The 13,671-nt window shown below is 51.1% G+C and overlaps 1 protein-coding gene across 1 annotated transcript; it reads left to right on the top strand.

The window, feature by feature from the left end:
• Window positions 1–1,121: 1,121 nt before the first annotated feature.
• LOC119096710 (helix-loop-helix protein 13) lies at window positions 1,122–10,798 on the top strand. The gene is made up of 5 exons (XM_037219605.1): window positions 1,122–1,206; window positions 4,325–4,433; window positions 6,476–6,496; window positions 7,512–7,738; window positions 9,278–10,798. The coding sequence occupies exons 1-5, from the start codon at window positions 1,122–1,124 to the stop codon at window positions 9,385–9,387; spliced, it is 552 nt and encodes a 183-aa protein (XP_037075500.1). The 3' UTR covers window positions 9,388–10,798.
• The last annotated feature ends 2,873 nt before the right edge of the window (window positions 10,799–13,671 follow it).

The raw sequence follows: 13,671 nt of genomic DNA, 5'->3' as shown, positions 1-13,671 counted from the left end.
AAGATCAGAAGATTTGAGAAGGTGACTCATTACTCTTTAAAAGAGCATAGCTGTGAACTGCAGGAAACAATCCGGAAAATGACTCTCTCAGTTCAAAACCCAAAATAAGTGTCGAACGGTCCGTTTAAAACGACGTTGGCAACGTTATGAGACAGCATAGTGAAAATAACGGATCTTCATTGTGCCACCAGGTGCCATATGAACGGGGATGTCAAACAATCATTACTGCATGCTATGAAAACAGCCGTGCTCCAGGTAAGGTTCATGGCGGCGGGTAGAACAAGGGAGAAATCGAACTTTCTTCAAAGTTAAAAAGATTGTCTGCAGGCTGATTTCCTCAACAAACACGTTTACGACCGGCATGCGTTAAGGTCTCTGTCGGCTGAAGGGACTAAGCCGAACAAAAAGTTTTGGCAAGCTTATTTTTTCCGGAAGGGGTTGGAAATTGTGCTTAAAAAATGCATTAATCTGAAAATTCCTGAACCTTACAATGTCTCTCTTTTTCACCAAGAATTGCCGAGCTTATCTTCGGCCCGGACGTGCGTGGTCCGTTTTCCAGCACTCGTCTAGGTCCGAGAACTGCATCGATCGCACCACAGCTCTCTCCTGGATAAATTCGCACATGATTCTGATTGGTCCGTCTGTGAAGGCTGGGCGGAGCCAGCGCCCCAAGCCCCGGGTAAGAACGGCCGTCAGAGCCGCCGACGGAGCTCATGCGTGCCCTTGTTACACGCGCTCCCGCTGCGCCTGCCGCTGACAGGGTAATTTGCGGTCCTGGGGGCGGGCGCCCGCTAATATGGATGCTGTCAGCCCCAGCCCGCTCTCAGAGGAAATAACAGCGCGCCGCCGGTGGCGAATCACTGCCGCCGGAAAAAACCGCCGGCAATTTGCACCAGGGATAGCGCGGTGCCATCAGTGGCAGTCCGCGCTGTGTCATACACAAACACTCGAGCCGCGCTGCCGGGCGAACTTCAATTTGTCGGGGCGTCAGGCCGTTTTGACGCGGCCGGCCGGCGATGGCGGGGTACGGGGGCGCGCTCAGTGCGGGCGGGGGCGGCGGCCGAGCAGGGCTACCGGGCCAGGTGCTCAGGCAGCAGGTGTTCGCGCCCCAGCTGACCGCCATGCCCACCTACGAGCAGGACGGCAAGGAGACGCCCTCCTCCTGCGCCTTCTCCCGCTGCCAGGCTCTCGGAGTCGGCACCCTAGGTGAGTGTGCGGCGTTTTCGCTGGCGGTTGGCGGTGTGGGAGCGCGGCAACGGAACGTTGTTTTGCCACGCTCCTGTTCTGTCGCTTGTGCCGCTGCCGCTGGTGACCGACGCCGTTCACACCTGCGATGCTTGCCGCTTCGGGTGTTCAGTGCTCCGACTTCTTTCAATCGCTTTCGCGTATAACAGCTATTCAGGTTCTCGTCTGCGTTAGCCCACGAAAGCTCCGCTGTACGCAGTTGTCTCGGCATTGGTAAAAAACTGAGGGTGGGTTCGAGGCTGTAAAGGCGTTTTGCATAGAGAGACAATAGACGTAAGAATGAAATCCGCGAAGTTCAGACCTGTGTTCTACCCCCCTTCCCCCCGCCCTCTCTCCCCCTCCGTGCTCTGCAGTTCTGTCATCTGGCCACATAAATTGCACTTTGTTTCTTTACTTTTTACCAGTTTGCAAGGAAATGGAAAAAATAAAAGGAACGGAAAACGCCTTTTAAAGTGTCTGTATTTGTTTCCGTCGTCTCATTTATGATTAAGTATTTTTTACTCAGATCTACAATGCCTGACCTAACGTAGGATATTTTTTAACTGCTAACCAGGAAAAGATAACGGGTCGCCTACTCCCTCTATCTCAGCAATGCAATAAACCGTACGTTAACACCAGAAAACATACATCCAAGTCGCGGCAGTCCAAGCTCAGAAGTAGAAGCAAGCGTAAAGAACCGAAAGAATAGGTGTACAAGCCCGATAGGATCATTGTTAAGTGCTAGCCATGTAAAATCGTAAGAAGAGGCTTAAAGTAAATACGTGGCCAAACGTTGCAAATGTCAGGCCGTTAAAAGCAGCTCAGAAACCACTTTCATTTTTCCAGTGTTCGTAAGAGGCATTGATTACTCAGGTGAGAACAGCCCTTAGTTGGTCAGTTTCATGCAAGGTCTCAGATGTTCCTAGACGCGAACTACATATCCACAAAGAAATGCTATTGAAAACATATTTCAACTTAACATGACAATATTTATGAAACGATGCCACGTTGCAGAATTAGTCTCAAACAGACCCGCTCCTTGTTTAATTCCGAGTATATCGATGGGCATTTGGTTGCGATTTGAGCACAAAGGAATGGTGTGGAGCTCCGCTATGTTGCAGCTATGTAACTATAACAGCGCCGCACCCCCTGCACGCGACTGGCGCATTCGTCGATCGTCCACCGCCCGCGGGGGCCGCAGGTCGCCGCAGCGAGCAGCGCTCCTGAAAACCGTCGCTGCTCAGAGGCTAAAAGTGCCAGATGCATGTTTTTGATGTTCAATCACGCAAATGAATGCCCAAAAGCTGCTGAATATATGGGCGCAGATGTTTAAAAAAAAGATTAGAAGGAGAGGGAACCGACCCTCATCAGGGCAAGGGTTGAGCAGCAAGAGTTCAAACAGGGAAGAATTTAGGTGTTCAAAAGCACTTACGTTGTTGTTTTTTGTTGTCAGTTAGTTGCCTAAGCCTACAGATTGCTCTCACGTTTTTACTTTATATCCAAGCAATGTCATTAGTATGGGGCGTACATTTTAACAGTTTTTCGATAAGCACGTTAAGGCATTTTATCATTTGCTGTTCTCAATAGGTTATAATGTTAAATTTTTGATGTACTTGAAAATGAGCAGGAATTGAAGCATAGTGCTGCGTCGAAATTTTGGATCCATTGAGTAAGAGGAAACCGACTCGAAACCAGTAAAACGGTCATGGGAAGTACGTCGACATTCTTTCGGAGCACAGCGATGCTTGCATTCTTGATAATGATTGGCGTGTGATCTACTTTGAGATAGAGCTAAGGCGATAGGCATGGGCCTGGTCCCCCTTGGATCCCCCTTGCTTCAGGGTTTGGCGGTACAGCAGTCTACTGTTCGGGCCTGGCTCACCTCGGTTTTTCGGGTATGACAGCGTGGACAAGTCCTTCATGGCTTGGGGATAATGTCATCTGTGATAGAGATAAAATAACCATTTCATCTCATGGCTGTATATGTGGAGATACTTTGCCATGAAAATTCTTAGCCAGACTGATACCCTCTCTGTATGACAGTTTGTGAAATGCTCACTTTCACGCTTCATATCTGCAAAAATCGCGACTTGTCGGGCTCGCATTTCAGTAAATTATCATAACTAAGATGTCTAGATCATCAGTCTGACGGAAGGTAACCCAGTAAACAATGTTGCCACCACCCAAACATTGAAAATTAATTAACATTTTTTCTCGGACAGTGGCACCACACGACCATACCCATAACGTCCACCTTGAGTTTTCCATTGATTACCTTGAGAGCAACAATTCAGGTCTGATCAGTGGCCCCGTCAGCCTTTGGCGCAGGGATCCGTTCCGCTTAACTCAGACTAGGTCCAGACTGGCGTGGGTGTTGCTCGGTCCCATCTACAGAATCTTCTAGACCTTTTGCCATATCACGAAGCTCATAATCTTTCAGTTCCAGGTTTTTTTTAAATTCTGCCTTTCAGTGAGCTTCTCATGCGTAACTAATTCATCGTCTTTTTCACCTCAGCCGCGATTTCTCTCTACTTCGCGATAACGCGATATCTCCCTTCTGAGGACACATCGACCAGTTTGGTAAAGCTATCGAACAACCAAATTGGTTATCAAAAAGATGTCGCTGACTCAGAAGAAATATGAAATATAGCATAGGCTGACGTGATCCCAAAGCACTGAATTTACCTGAGAGTGCCTGTGGTCAAGCCTCGCCTACAGCCGTCACGAACTATCTGCGTCTGACTCGATCCAGATGAGACGCGTCACGCTCCGCGCAACGGAGCACATCTGCACATCATCATCGGAGCACATCTGCATCTGCATCCAAGCTGGGGACTTGACTGAATTGTGCAGACTGGAGCGCTGGGCTCGCGCGCACGCCCTTCCCGCTTGTAATCGCTATCGCATTGTGTGTGTGCCGTTGGCCCTTGCACGCCTGGCCCGACAGTGAGCTTCGATCTCGTGCGGTCCAGCTTTCAGACGGCCTCCGGCCCGGTGCAGCGCCACAGGCGGTGGCGGCTCATCTGACGCGAACACTGCATCACGCCCGGGCCCTCGTGCACGTGTGAAGGATCTTCGACGGCAATGCCTCCTGCCGCAGGCGTGGAGGAGCGGCCGTTCGAGCCTCTGGACGACCTGTACTTTCCGGGCAGCCCGTACCGGGTGCAGCGGCACGCGGCCAACATCCGCGAGCGCAAGAGGATGCTCAGGTAGGGCCGACGCTGCCGGAAGCGCTTCGCAGCGTACAAAGCCGGCCACTGTCCGAGTCGCGGTGATCAAACACCGAGCGGAAGGAGTTCGTTCCTACGGAAAAGGGATCAAAGAGGGTAACTCATTCCGTTCGGTTGCTATTGTGTAATCTTAGCAGGCACTTCTTGGGCAAATTTCAAGTGCAATGTAAAATGTTGGAATTATGGTAGCTGCTGTATGTAGCTTTGCTAGTGTATGGCTCCGTACCAAGGAGCCGCGCTGCTGAATGTTTTACAAAAGTGGCCGCTGCGACCCTGCACAGCGATAGGTGTTAGTGGGGACGAAGGCTCGTTTTCAGTTGGAGGGGCCCGATTCTCCCCGTCGCTAGCTTAAAGGTCGGCCCTCCTTACTTAATAACGGGGCCATCTCAGTCGGAGGCATGATGCTTATACGATACGAGCAGGAGAGAAACTAATATGGACGATCGAAATACAATTTCTGTAGCTCAGCGTCGTCTTGGAGGAATACCAATTTGTGGAAATCGATATGTCATATGATATGATATCAAGCCTCAAGCACACATTAGCCGTCCGCACACACATCGCAGTTGCTCCGTGTTGCCACAGCCAGCGGTTCCTGGCAGACTCGTGGCTGTCCCGTTACCATCCAAATCCATCTGGACTTAGGAGTCTGACACCGCCACCAGATCCTGAGATTCAGCCCCCCCGAACGGCGCCACCGGTCCCCTCACGGCCTAAGCCTGCGGCCCCGCCAGTGCGTGGTCTCGGATCTATAGGTGTGTCAGTGATTGTGATCATTTTGTTTCAAGACTGCTGGGATTGTAGTGTCACTCACGCCAATAGCGGTGCAAATGAAACCGAAACCATTGAAAGCATGCGTGATGATGGGAGTCAAGCCAAACTGGGTACCTCCCAACCACAATCCTGGCGCCCTTATCACAAACACACGTCATAAGAACATGCATACCTCAGAGCGGAAACCAGCACTGAGCCCACTGAGAATCCTGTTATCGACGCCGACGCCGGCTTCTGGTGGCGAAACACGGACCTTCGACGTCACTATCAGTCGCTGTCAGACCACTGCCTTCGACAGAGCAACGGGCCGATCCAGTCAAACACGACCCTTCACACCGCCATGCAGTTCGTTTTGGACCAAAGCCTCCAATTTGGCGATGGAGAAACCATTGAGAGACCAAGCGTAATCATTGGAGAGAAAAAAGGAACGATACTTTATGACACCGATTATCGCTTGCTGCTGGTAGTTGCCGTCACGGGTGTACACTGCATTATCCGGGTCGGTAAAAAAGCATTGGCATTCTTGATTTCGTTGTCCAATAATTTCTAATGGCCAATAGCAGCCGTGGACACCGGCCTAGAGTGACCGATGGAAGCACTGGACGAGGTGGTCCGAGAGAGCGGTCTCCTAAAGGGATCGGTGGTGGCATTGGAGAAGGTGGTCAGAGAGAACGGGGCCCTAGAATGACCGGTAGTACCACTGGAGGATGTGGTCTAATAGACCGGGGTCCTAAAGTGAACGGTGTTAGCATTGGAGGAGGTGGTCCAGGAGAACTGCGCGGCGGCGTCACGACCCTTGGAGTCGGTGGTTCGTCAGCGGACGCAGTCCCTTAGGGACACCCTGGACTGCCTGATAGAAATTGTACGCCCTGGATGGTTGCTAAATTTGAAGCTACCTTTCATCCGTTGTATTGCTGGAAGCTATATTAAAGGACCTCTGGCCCCAGGACCATGGCCAGCAAATGTCAATCAGCGGGTCTTTTGCGCCGATCGCGCTCACATAGCCGAACAGGGGATTCCATGTCGGCCAGCGGCAGTTGACCTGCCTCTGTACAGCTCATTTGTTGTGCACGAGCAGGTACGGGGCCCCCAAAGCCGTAGGGCCTCTTGTGTTGGTCGGAGTCCTTTGACGGTGAAAGGAGTTATGAAAAAGGACAATGGAAGAGATTGTAATAAGACAATATAATGTCATTTGCCATTCTGGAGACACAGTGGTGAAGGGATGCCCGCCACCTCGGGTCAGCCAGGAGCCTGATGAGCCCAACTGGGTTTTCTGTGCTAGTTATTAAACCCATTGTGCCAGTAAGGGATCCTTTTGTGTCAATGAATGCCCCTGGGTCGAACCGGTGCCAACTGCCCCGGTCAGAGGGTCCCGCGCGCCAGGGAGGGACCGATGTATGCTGTATCCCTCTGAGGCCCCCAGATCCACCAGGGGTTCCGGCTACCGTATCGTCAAAAGGACAGGCGGCAGGCGCCCTGATCTGGGGCAGAAGGGCTCTTCAGTCCCTGACTGGGAAGGATATCTATCACATCACAGATACGTATATTAAAGTTGCTCGGTCCATTGCATTCTGAAAACTCTGGCAGCGGAGAGCACATCGTCCTCCCCACGGGTTCGACAACTGAGATCATCCTCCAATGAACATGCGATCCAGCCAGCATAACAGAACATGTGAGCAGGCCAGCACACGGCGAGGCTGGGCGCCACGCTGGGCGGATGCAGAGTTCGACACGCATTGGATGATCTATTCCGTGGGCGGATGACGGTCTCGCAACACTGTTTCCTAATTTGGGATCCCTTCGTCCCGTGTACACTGGTAAGGAAGGCGGTACGGCAGGTGCGCGGAAGTCACACCAGCTGTCTATGAAATCAGCCTCATTCTGACATGTTGAAAGAGGCAGACTTCGTGAGGATACCAGATCCAACGTCTTTCTTTTAGCAAAGAACCTGAAGGTTTTTAAACTAATACATCATATTCAGATTTAGATAAAATAACTGTCCCAAATCTGAGAAGAAATCAGCGATAGAGGATACCACGGGATGACTTAATTGGGGCTGGGCAAGTTCCAGCTGATTTTGTGCACCTGCACGGGGGAGGGGTACTTCTATTTGTACAGTATACGTTGGTGTACTGGTTCGCACGGTCCAGACTTGCCGCTTTTTCCTGAGGGGCTCACAGCAGCCATAAGCATGGAAAGAGTTCTATTTCAAGCGGTCTGACCACCCCACTATTTGGGCCGTTTCTGCATCGCTGGTTACAGCCTCTATAACTCAGCCCTCAGTAACACTTGTTCCAGCATCAACTCGGCGTTCGAGGAGCTGCGCGTGCACGTGCCGACGTTCCCGTACGAGAAGCGGCTGAGCAAAATCGACACGCTGCGACTGGCGATCGCCTACATCGCGCTGCTGCGCGAGGTGCTGGACAGCGACCTAGACCCCATCACCTACATCGACAAGTGTCTGCGTGGCGAGATCCGCACCGAGGGCAGCGTCGAGTGGAACACCTCAGGTCAGGGAGCACCTCAGGTCAGGGTACATCTGAGGTCAGGGGACGCCTCAGGTCAGGGTACATCTCAGGTCAGGGAACACCCCAGGTCAGGGAACACCCCAGGTCAGGGGACACCTCCGGTCAGGGAACACTTCAGGTCAGTGAACACGTCAGGCCAGGGAACACCTCAGGCCAGGGAACACCTCAGGCCAGGGAACACCTCAGGTCAGGGGACATCTGAAGTCAGGGGACACCTCAGGTCAGGGTACACCTTAGATCAGGGAACACCTCAGGTCAGGGAACAACTCATGTCGGGGAACACCTCACGTAAGGGGACACCTCAGGCCAGGGTACGCCTCAGGTCAAGAAACACCTCAGGCCAGGGAATACCTCAGGTCAGGGGACACCTCAGGTTAGGGAACACCTCAGGCCAAGGAACACCTCAGGTCAGGGAACAACTCATGTCTGGAAACACCTCAGGTCAGGGGACACCTCAGGCCAGGGAGTAACTCAGGTCGGAGGACACTGCAAGCATTTGTGGAGCAATGAGGGGCAGGGGGGTCCCTGGACAGGTATGCGCTCATGATAGGCAGGATGACTCAGGTCAGGGCCTCAGGTCAGGTAAGACCTCAATACCAGGTAGGGGAACTTCAGGTCAAGGGAAGCTGTCATCAAGGAATCGAACTTCAGGTCAGCGGGTTACTCAGATCGGAGGGTTGTCTGGCCAGGGTGAGTCTGGAGTCAGCCTTTTTCACCAGAAAGAGCCTGGTTAGCAACAGCCCAAAACAGAAAGGTCGCGAGGCACGTGAGGTCAGGGGTCACCTCAAATCGGGGCAAACCTAGAGCCGGCGATCAGGGTCGGTCAGTGACGTATTTTCTCCAGCGCCGAGAGCCCCGCGTGCCAGAAACCATTTCGTCCCATAGTGCGGTCATCTTGGTCTCAACGATGCATCTGCCCATAGACATTGGGCTAACGGCTCACCAGCTCGGGATAATCAACGTACAAAAAGGAGTATCTATGGAAGGGTGCTAATATGACCATACGCACTAAGCGATCTCTGCTCATCTTCAATATCTCCATTCCACCGACACACGCGACTTCCCGACGAGATTCTCTTGAGATCTTATCAAGGCATTGCGGATTCTAGATTCTCCCTCAACGTGTATTTCTCAGAACGGACCTCTGGCGGTGGTATATATTTGCGGTCATGAGGTAACTGCTCATATTTAGCACATTTAATGGACGCTAACCCAATGTAGAATATGCGGAACAAACTCAAGTCCAGTTATGCATGGCAGCAGTGTGTGAATAATCCTTTGTCCTGTTATCTTATCTATCTGTTGTCTATCTTTATCCTTTATCCTGTGTTAATCCTTTATCCTAATTTATCCCGTTAGGTAGTGATGTGAGCCACGGCGCTGGCATGCGTACCTCCACGCGGCGAATGCCCATGTCGCAAGAGTGAGAACGTTGTCGTAGTGCCCCGCCTGGACCACACGCAGCGTCTTGTTCTTCCCACCACCGTCTCGCTGATAAGAAATAATGTCTGCTGCCGACAGACCTGACGGCGAGGCTGTCCTGGATCAACTGGGAGAACCTGGGAGTGAACCCGGCCCGGCGCAGCGTGCTCACCTCGTTCTCGGTCAGCCACGACCTACCAGGCAACTAACCGGGCTGAGCTGCGGGCGCCGGCCCGACCCACCGACCGCCCACCAGCCGGGTGGAGTCGGTGTCACCGAGTCGGTGTCCATTTGCGACTCGGAGCCCCGGTGGCGAAGTCAGATGTCCGCAGAGGCAGATTCAGATGTCCCCAGAGGCACTCTCGAAGGTCTCCAAATACGGACTCGAGCGGTTTCGAACGGAGGCGTCGTGGCGGATGTTCCACTGGTGGAGGTTTCCGCTTTACTACGTCTTCGAAGGCGGTGCGCCAGAAGATTTGTAGACATTGTCATGAAGTCAGCAAGTCCCAGTACGGCAATGACGCCTATCTCCACACCGCGGACAAGACTGCTCTGTTAGGCAGTGCGCTATTTTTGCTATAGCTGTGGATCCCTGTCACGCCAAGGAAGATGCTTCGCTCTACTCCAACGGAGGCATCTTGTCCGGTAGCATACGTAGCATAGTATCCAGCGCGTTACTCTGCTCTGCGTGTGCTGCAGCTTGACGGAGCGTTCACGTTCTTCCATGGACAGGTTTTTAACCTTCATTTAATGAGGGCGGGCCTCCGACCTCCCCTCAAGGTTTTTCCGGCACAGCTTCCGAACTGCTTTAGGCACCACACCAAAATTTTGGGCAGCTTAAATTATATAATGTTTTCACGTGGTGTCAAATTAAGTTCCTGACCTTGACCTGCCATGTTATCGCAGAAAACGCACTTCATAACCGTTTTGGAGACTGATTTGACCACCTTGAGCAAATTTGACCCGTAAAAATGACTTTTGGCATTGTTTCGTCGAGCCTAGATTGTGCGGTTTGACGACAGTTTTCTAACGCCTTTACTCCAGCGGCTCTGACATGCTTACTTTTTGATATATTTAATTGACCTCTGAAGCCCCCCTCCTGGAGCAAAGGTGCAAACAACTGTCGTAAGACGACGGCTTAGAACGTTGATATAGATGGCAGCAATGCCTGAATCTGTATTGCACTTGATGTGAGTGTTTATCTAGTCATTATCAGCTGTCGTCCTTGGGCAGGTGCCAGCTCCTCGAGACAGACCGTACAGAATCAGCGCCATTTTCGGTCATTTCGTTCCATTCCACGCCCATCCAGTGTATATAGTTCGTATAGCTCTGTGCATTAACGCTTGTTTGTGCCACCTTAGCGTTATGGAGCTCGGAGAAACCACTCCAAAGACTTGCAGCTGTCGACATGTGCAACGTTGAAATGGTGCTGGCATGACCCGCGCCAGAAGGTCTGCTGGACATGTCGGGGACTTTGTGCAATGCTTTTGATGCCAACAACTGATCTCATTTGAGCCAAAGACTTTGAGGAAGGGGAAGAACAGCCACTAGAACCCTTCTCAGGCTGTTTTTGCATTTGTTTCTGACTGCTGCTAAGGTGTGAGTGTCAACGGTGCCAAATACACGTCTTCAAATGTATTTTTTTAACCAAAGGGAGAAAGCAGTGAGCCGAATGAACGTGTTATGGGTCTTTTAAAGTTAGTCCAAACCATTGGCATTATGAATTCAGAGTTCTTACGCTGAGTTATCGCTATCAACCACCGCAAGTCTATTGAGGCCTTCGTAGCTCAGGGTGCAAGCATGCCATGAGCTATACAATGGAACACATTTTAATAACACGGCTAAGAAATATCCGGCGTTTCATTCGATACGCATAAAACAGCCCTCAGAATGCGGAAATGCATTGTCATATCCTTGTTTGCTCGGATCGACCCACGGGATCTCTTTACATATCTTCTAAAGGGAGGTGGGGAGGAGGGGGGGGGGGGGGGGGTAATGCAGATGCCGGCTTGATTAACTTTTGCCAACGTTTTAATGAGCGTTTTAGCGCTGCTTGATGTCTTACTGTTCTGCTTCCCTGACCTCCCCGCTCCACCCCAATTGAATATGTGCAAAAAGGGACTACTGGACCAAGGAAATGTAGATGATTTCCCTGAAATACAAGATCACTAGATTCCTAAAAACACCACTGTTAGGTTCATGTTCATCTTGTACTGTATAACATCCTGTAAGTATGTGATGTGCTTATGTGATCCCAACTTCTTTACATTCTAGGCTGACCTGCAAACATCAGCCGGCTTTTGACGAGATACCACCTAGAGCGGTACAATAAACAGAGAAATGCGACATGCCGCAGCATCTGAGCATAAGATGACCTGTTTCAAGATGTAAGGGGCTTAGAAAGTTAGACTAAACGACCATTTATCACGAATGCTACAGCACAAGAGCGTTGCGCAAACATCATGAGCATTCCAGTCATTCAGACTCCCCCGTCCCGTCAGCCAATAGGCAGGACTGGCTAAGGTCTTGCAAATTCCATTTTACCGCTAAAGGTAGGTTCTTCCGGCTGTACACATGGCGCAGTTTCGTAGACACCTCATCACAAAAAATTGTGTAATTTGCACACTATACTTCAGTAGACATGTGTCAGGCCACGCTATTCTGCAATAAACTGTGCTTTTGCGCCTCGGACAACCTTCATGAACGATAAACGAAAAAGTTTCCAGTGGTGATAGCCGAACCGTCTTACTAACTTGCTTTCTATGAGCTACGGCAAGTTCTAAGCCTCTTACAAAGCCGCAGTACCACACGGGCTTGAAATGGGAAGGTATTCTTCAGTAAAGATGGTTCGGGTGCTGACAAAAATAAGCCTCGACATCGGGAGCGCAAATTCAAGAGGTCGAAATCCGAAACAAAATCACATTTTGGGGGAAGTTTAGATCAACTTCATTAGAATCCTCATTTCCGCTTTCTCTTTGCTGTTAACGAGGCGTGATTCTTATTTGCTAATTACTCTCTCAAGTGAGTCTTTTTCCATCCCTGCAGTTTTGTTGAATGCCGTTGAATAAAGCAGCCTGATGCAGCCTGTTACTACAGCCTGTCAGCCTGTTACAGCTTGTATCTGTACGGAAATCTATCACGAGTTGCATGCAACGTGATAGTTCAACAAATTTGCGTGACGTTGGTGTGTGTGGCACCGAGCGTAACTAAATTTTCACCTTTTTTTGCATGATGAGTAGATAGGAACCTGAAACAAAGGTGATACGCAAAGGGGTTATTAAAAATGAAATGTACTGGTTGGTAAGCATAGATACTAATCGCGATTGCAAAGACTGGATAGATATTTGCTTACAAGATGTTTGAAAAACACCGTGTGCTTTTCAAACCCAATGATTGCGCTGGTCTGAAAGGTTGTCAAAACGGCTGCTACATAGTTTGGATACCGGGCTAGAGCCAACAAGAACAAAAACATTCTTACTGACCATAACTGACACTTAGCAAGGTCCACACATTTTGATAGGACAGTTCGACAAAAATATAAAGGGAAGTCACCCACTTGACTGCTCAAGACACAAACCACTTGCGCATTGAAGGAACGTGGAGATGTGTTAACCATGGCAGCAAACGTTCCGTGTTGTTCATTCTGCTCTAAGCTCACAGGTGTCATAATACGGTTCCGCGATGCAGAAATAAACGGGGATGGACATTTTTCCGATGCACAGCACGGCTGCAGGCCCTAACCATGAACAGCAGTCAGGCCAAACCTGTGCACTCTGACTTCACACTCTGAGACCCGGTTGAGCCAAATGCTCTTCATTTGACCCCGTGACCGATTCCGGGAAGTCGCAACTCCACAAGGCATGTACAACTATGGCAGGCACGCTTCGTTAGCTGGCTGCACGAATGTCATCAATTTCCTTCAGATATATTGATCTGTGCACTCAGCGTCCTCCCTTTCAGCCCGTCATTACGCCAGTAAAATTGCTGGTGACATCAAATGACACATTTGGATAATGATACGCCGGCAACCTGCCCATCGCGCCCGAACGAAAATCCACGGGGCCGACTGCACGCGCCGCCAAAAACCCATCAGGACCATTAATGGATCCCTTCCGCTCCCCCGCGCACGATTCATCCGTTTCATCCATTATTCATCCACTCGAACCATAACATTCCTGCTCCCGGCTCGCCGACAATGCGGGCAGCGCGCCGTTCGGCGGCGCCACGCGCCGACACAGCTCGCGCCAAATTGAATGTGTAACCACCAATTAGAGGGGCGCCCGCCGGAGCGGCGATTTGCCGCGGGCCGTCGGTTCGGCACGCTCGCGACCGGTTTGCAAACAGGCGGCGGCGGCGCGGCGCGCGCCACGCGGTCGGATTACCTCGGACGCTCTTTGATGACTTCATGGCTGCATTGGCGATTATTTGCACGCCTAGCCTGTCGGGAATGGAGAGGGTCAGAAGTGGATGAGGGAGGGGGGGGGGGGGGGGGC

The sequence above is a fragment of the Pollicipes pollicipes genome, unplaced genomic scaffold, assembly GCF_011947565.3.
Source record: "Pollicipes pollicipes isolate AB1234 unplaced genomic scaffold, Ppol_2.1 Scaffold_4295;HRSCAF=5057_pilon_pilon_pilon, whole genome shotgun sequence".
Classification (NCBI taxonomy): Eukaryota; Metazoa; Arthropoda; class Thecostraca; order Pollicipedomorpha; family Pollicipedidae; genus Pollicipes; species Pollicipes pollicipes.
This window is presented reverse-complemented; position numbering and strand designations above follow the sequence as displayed.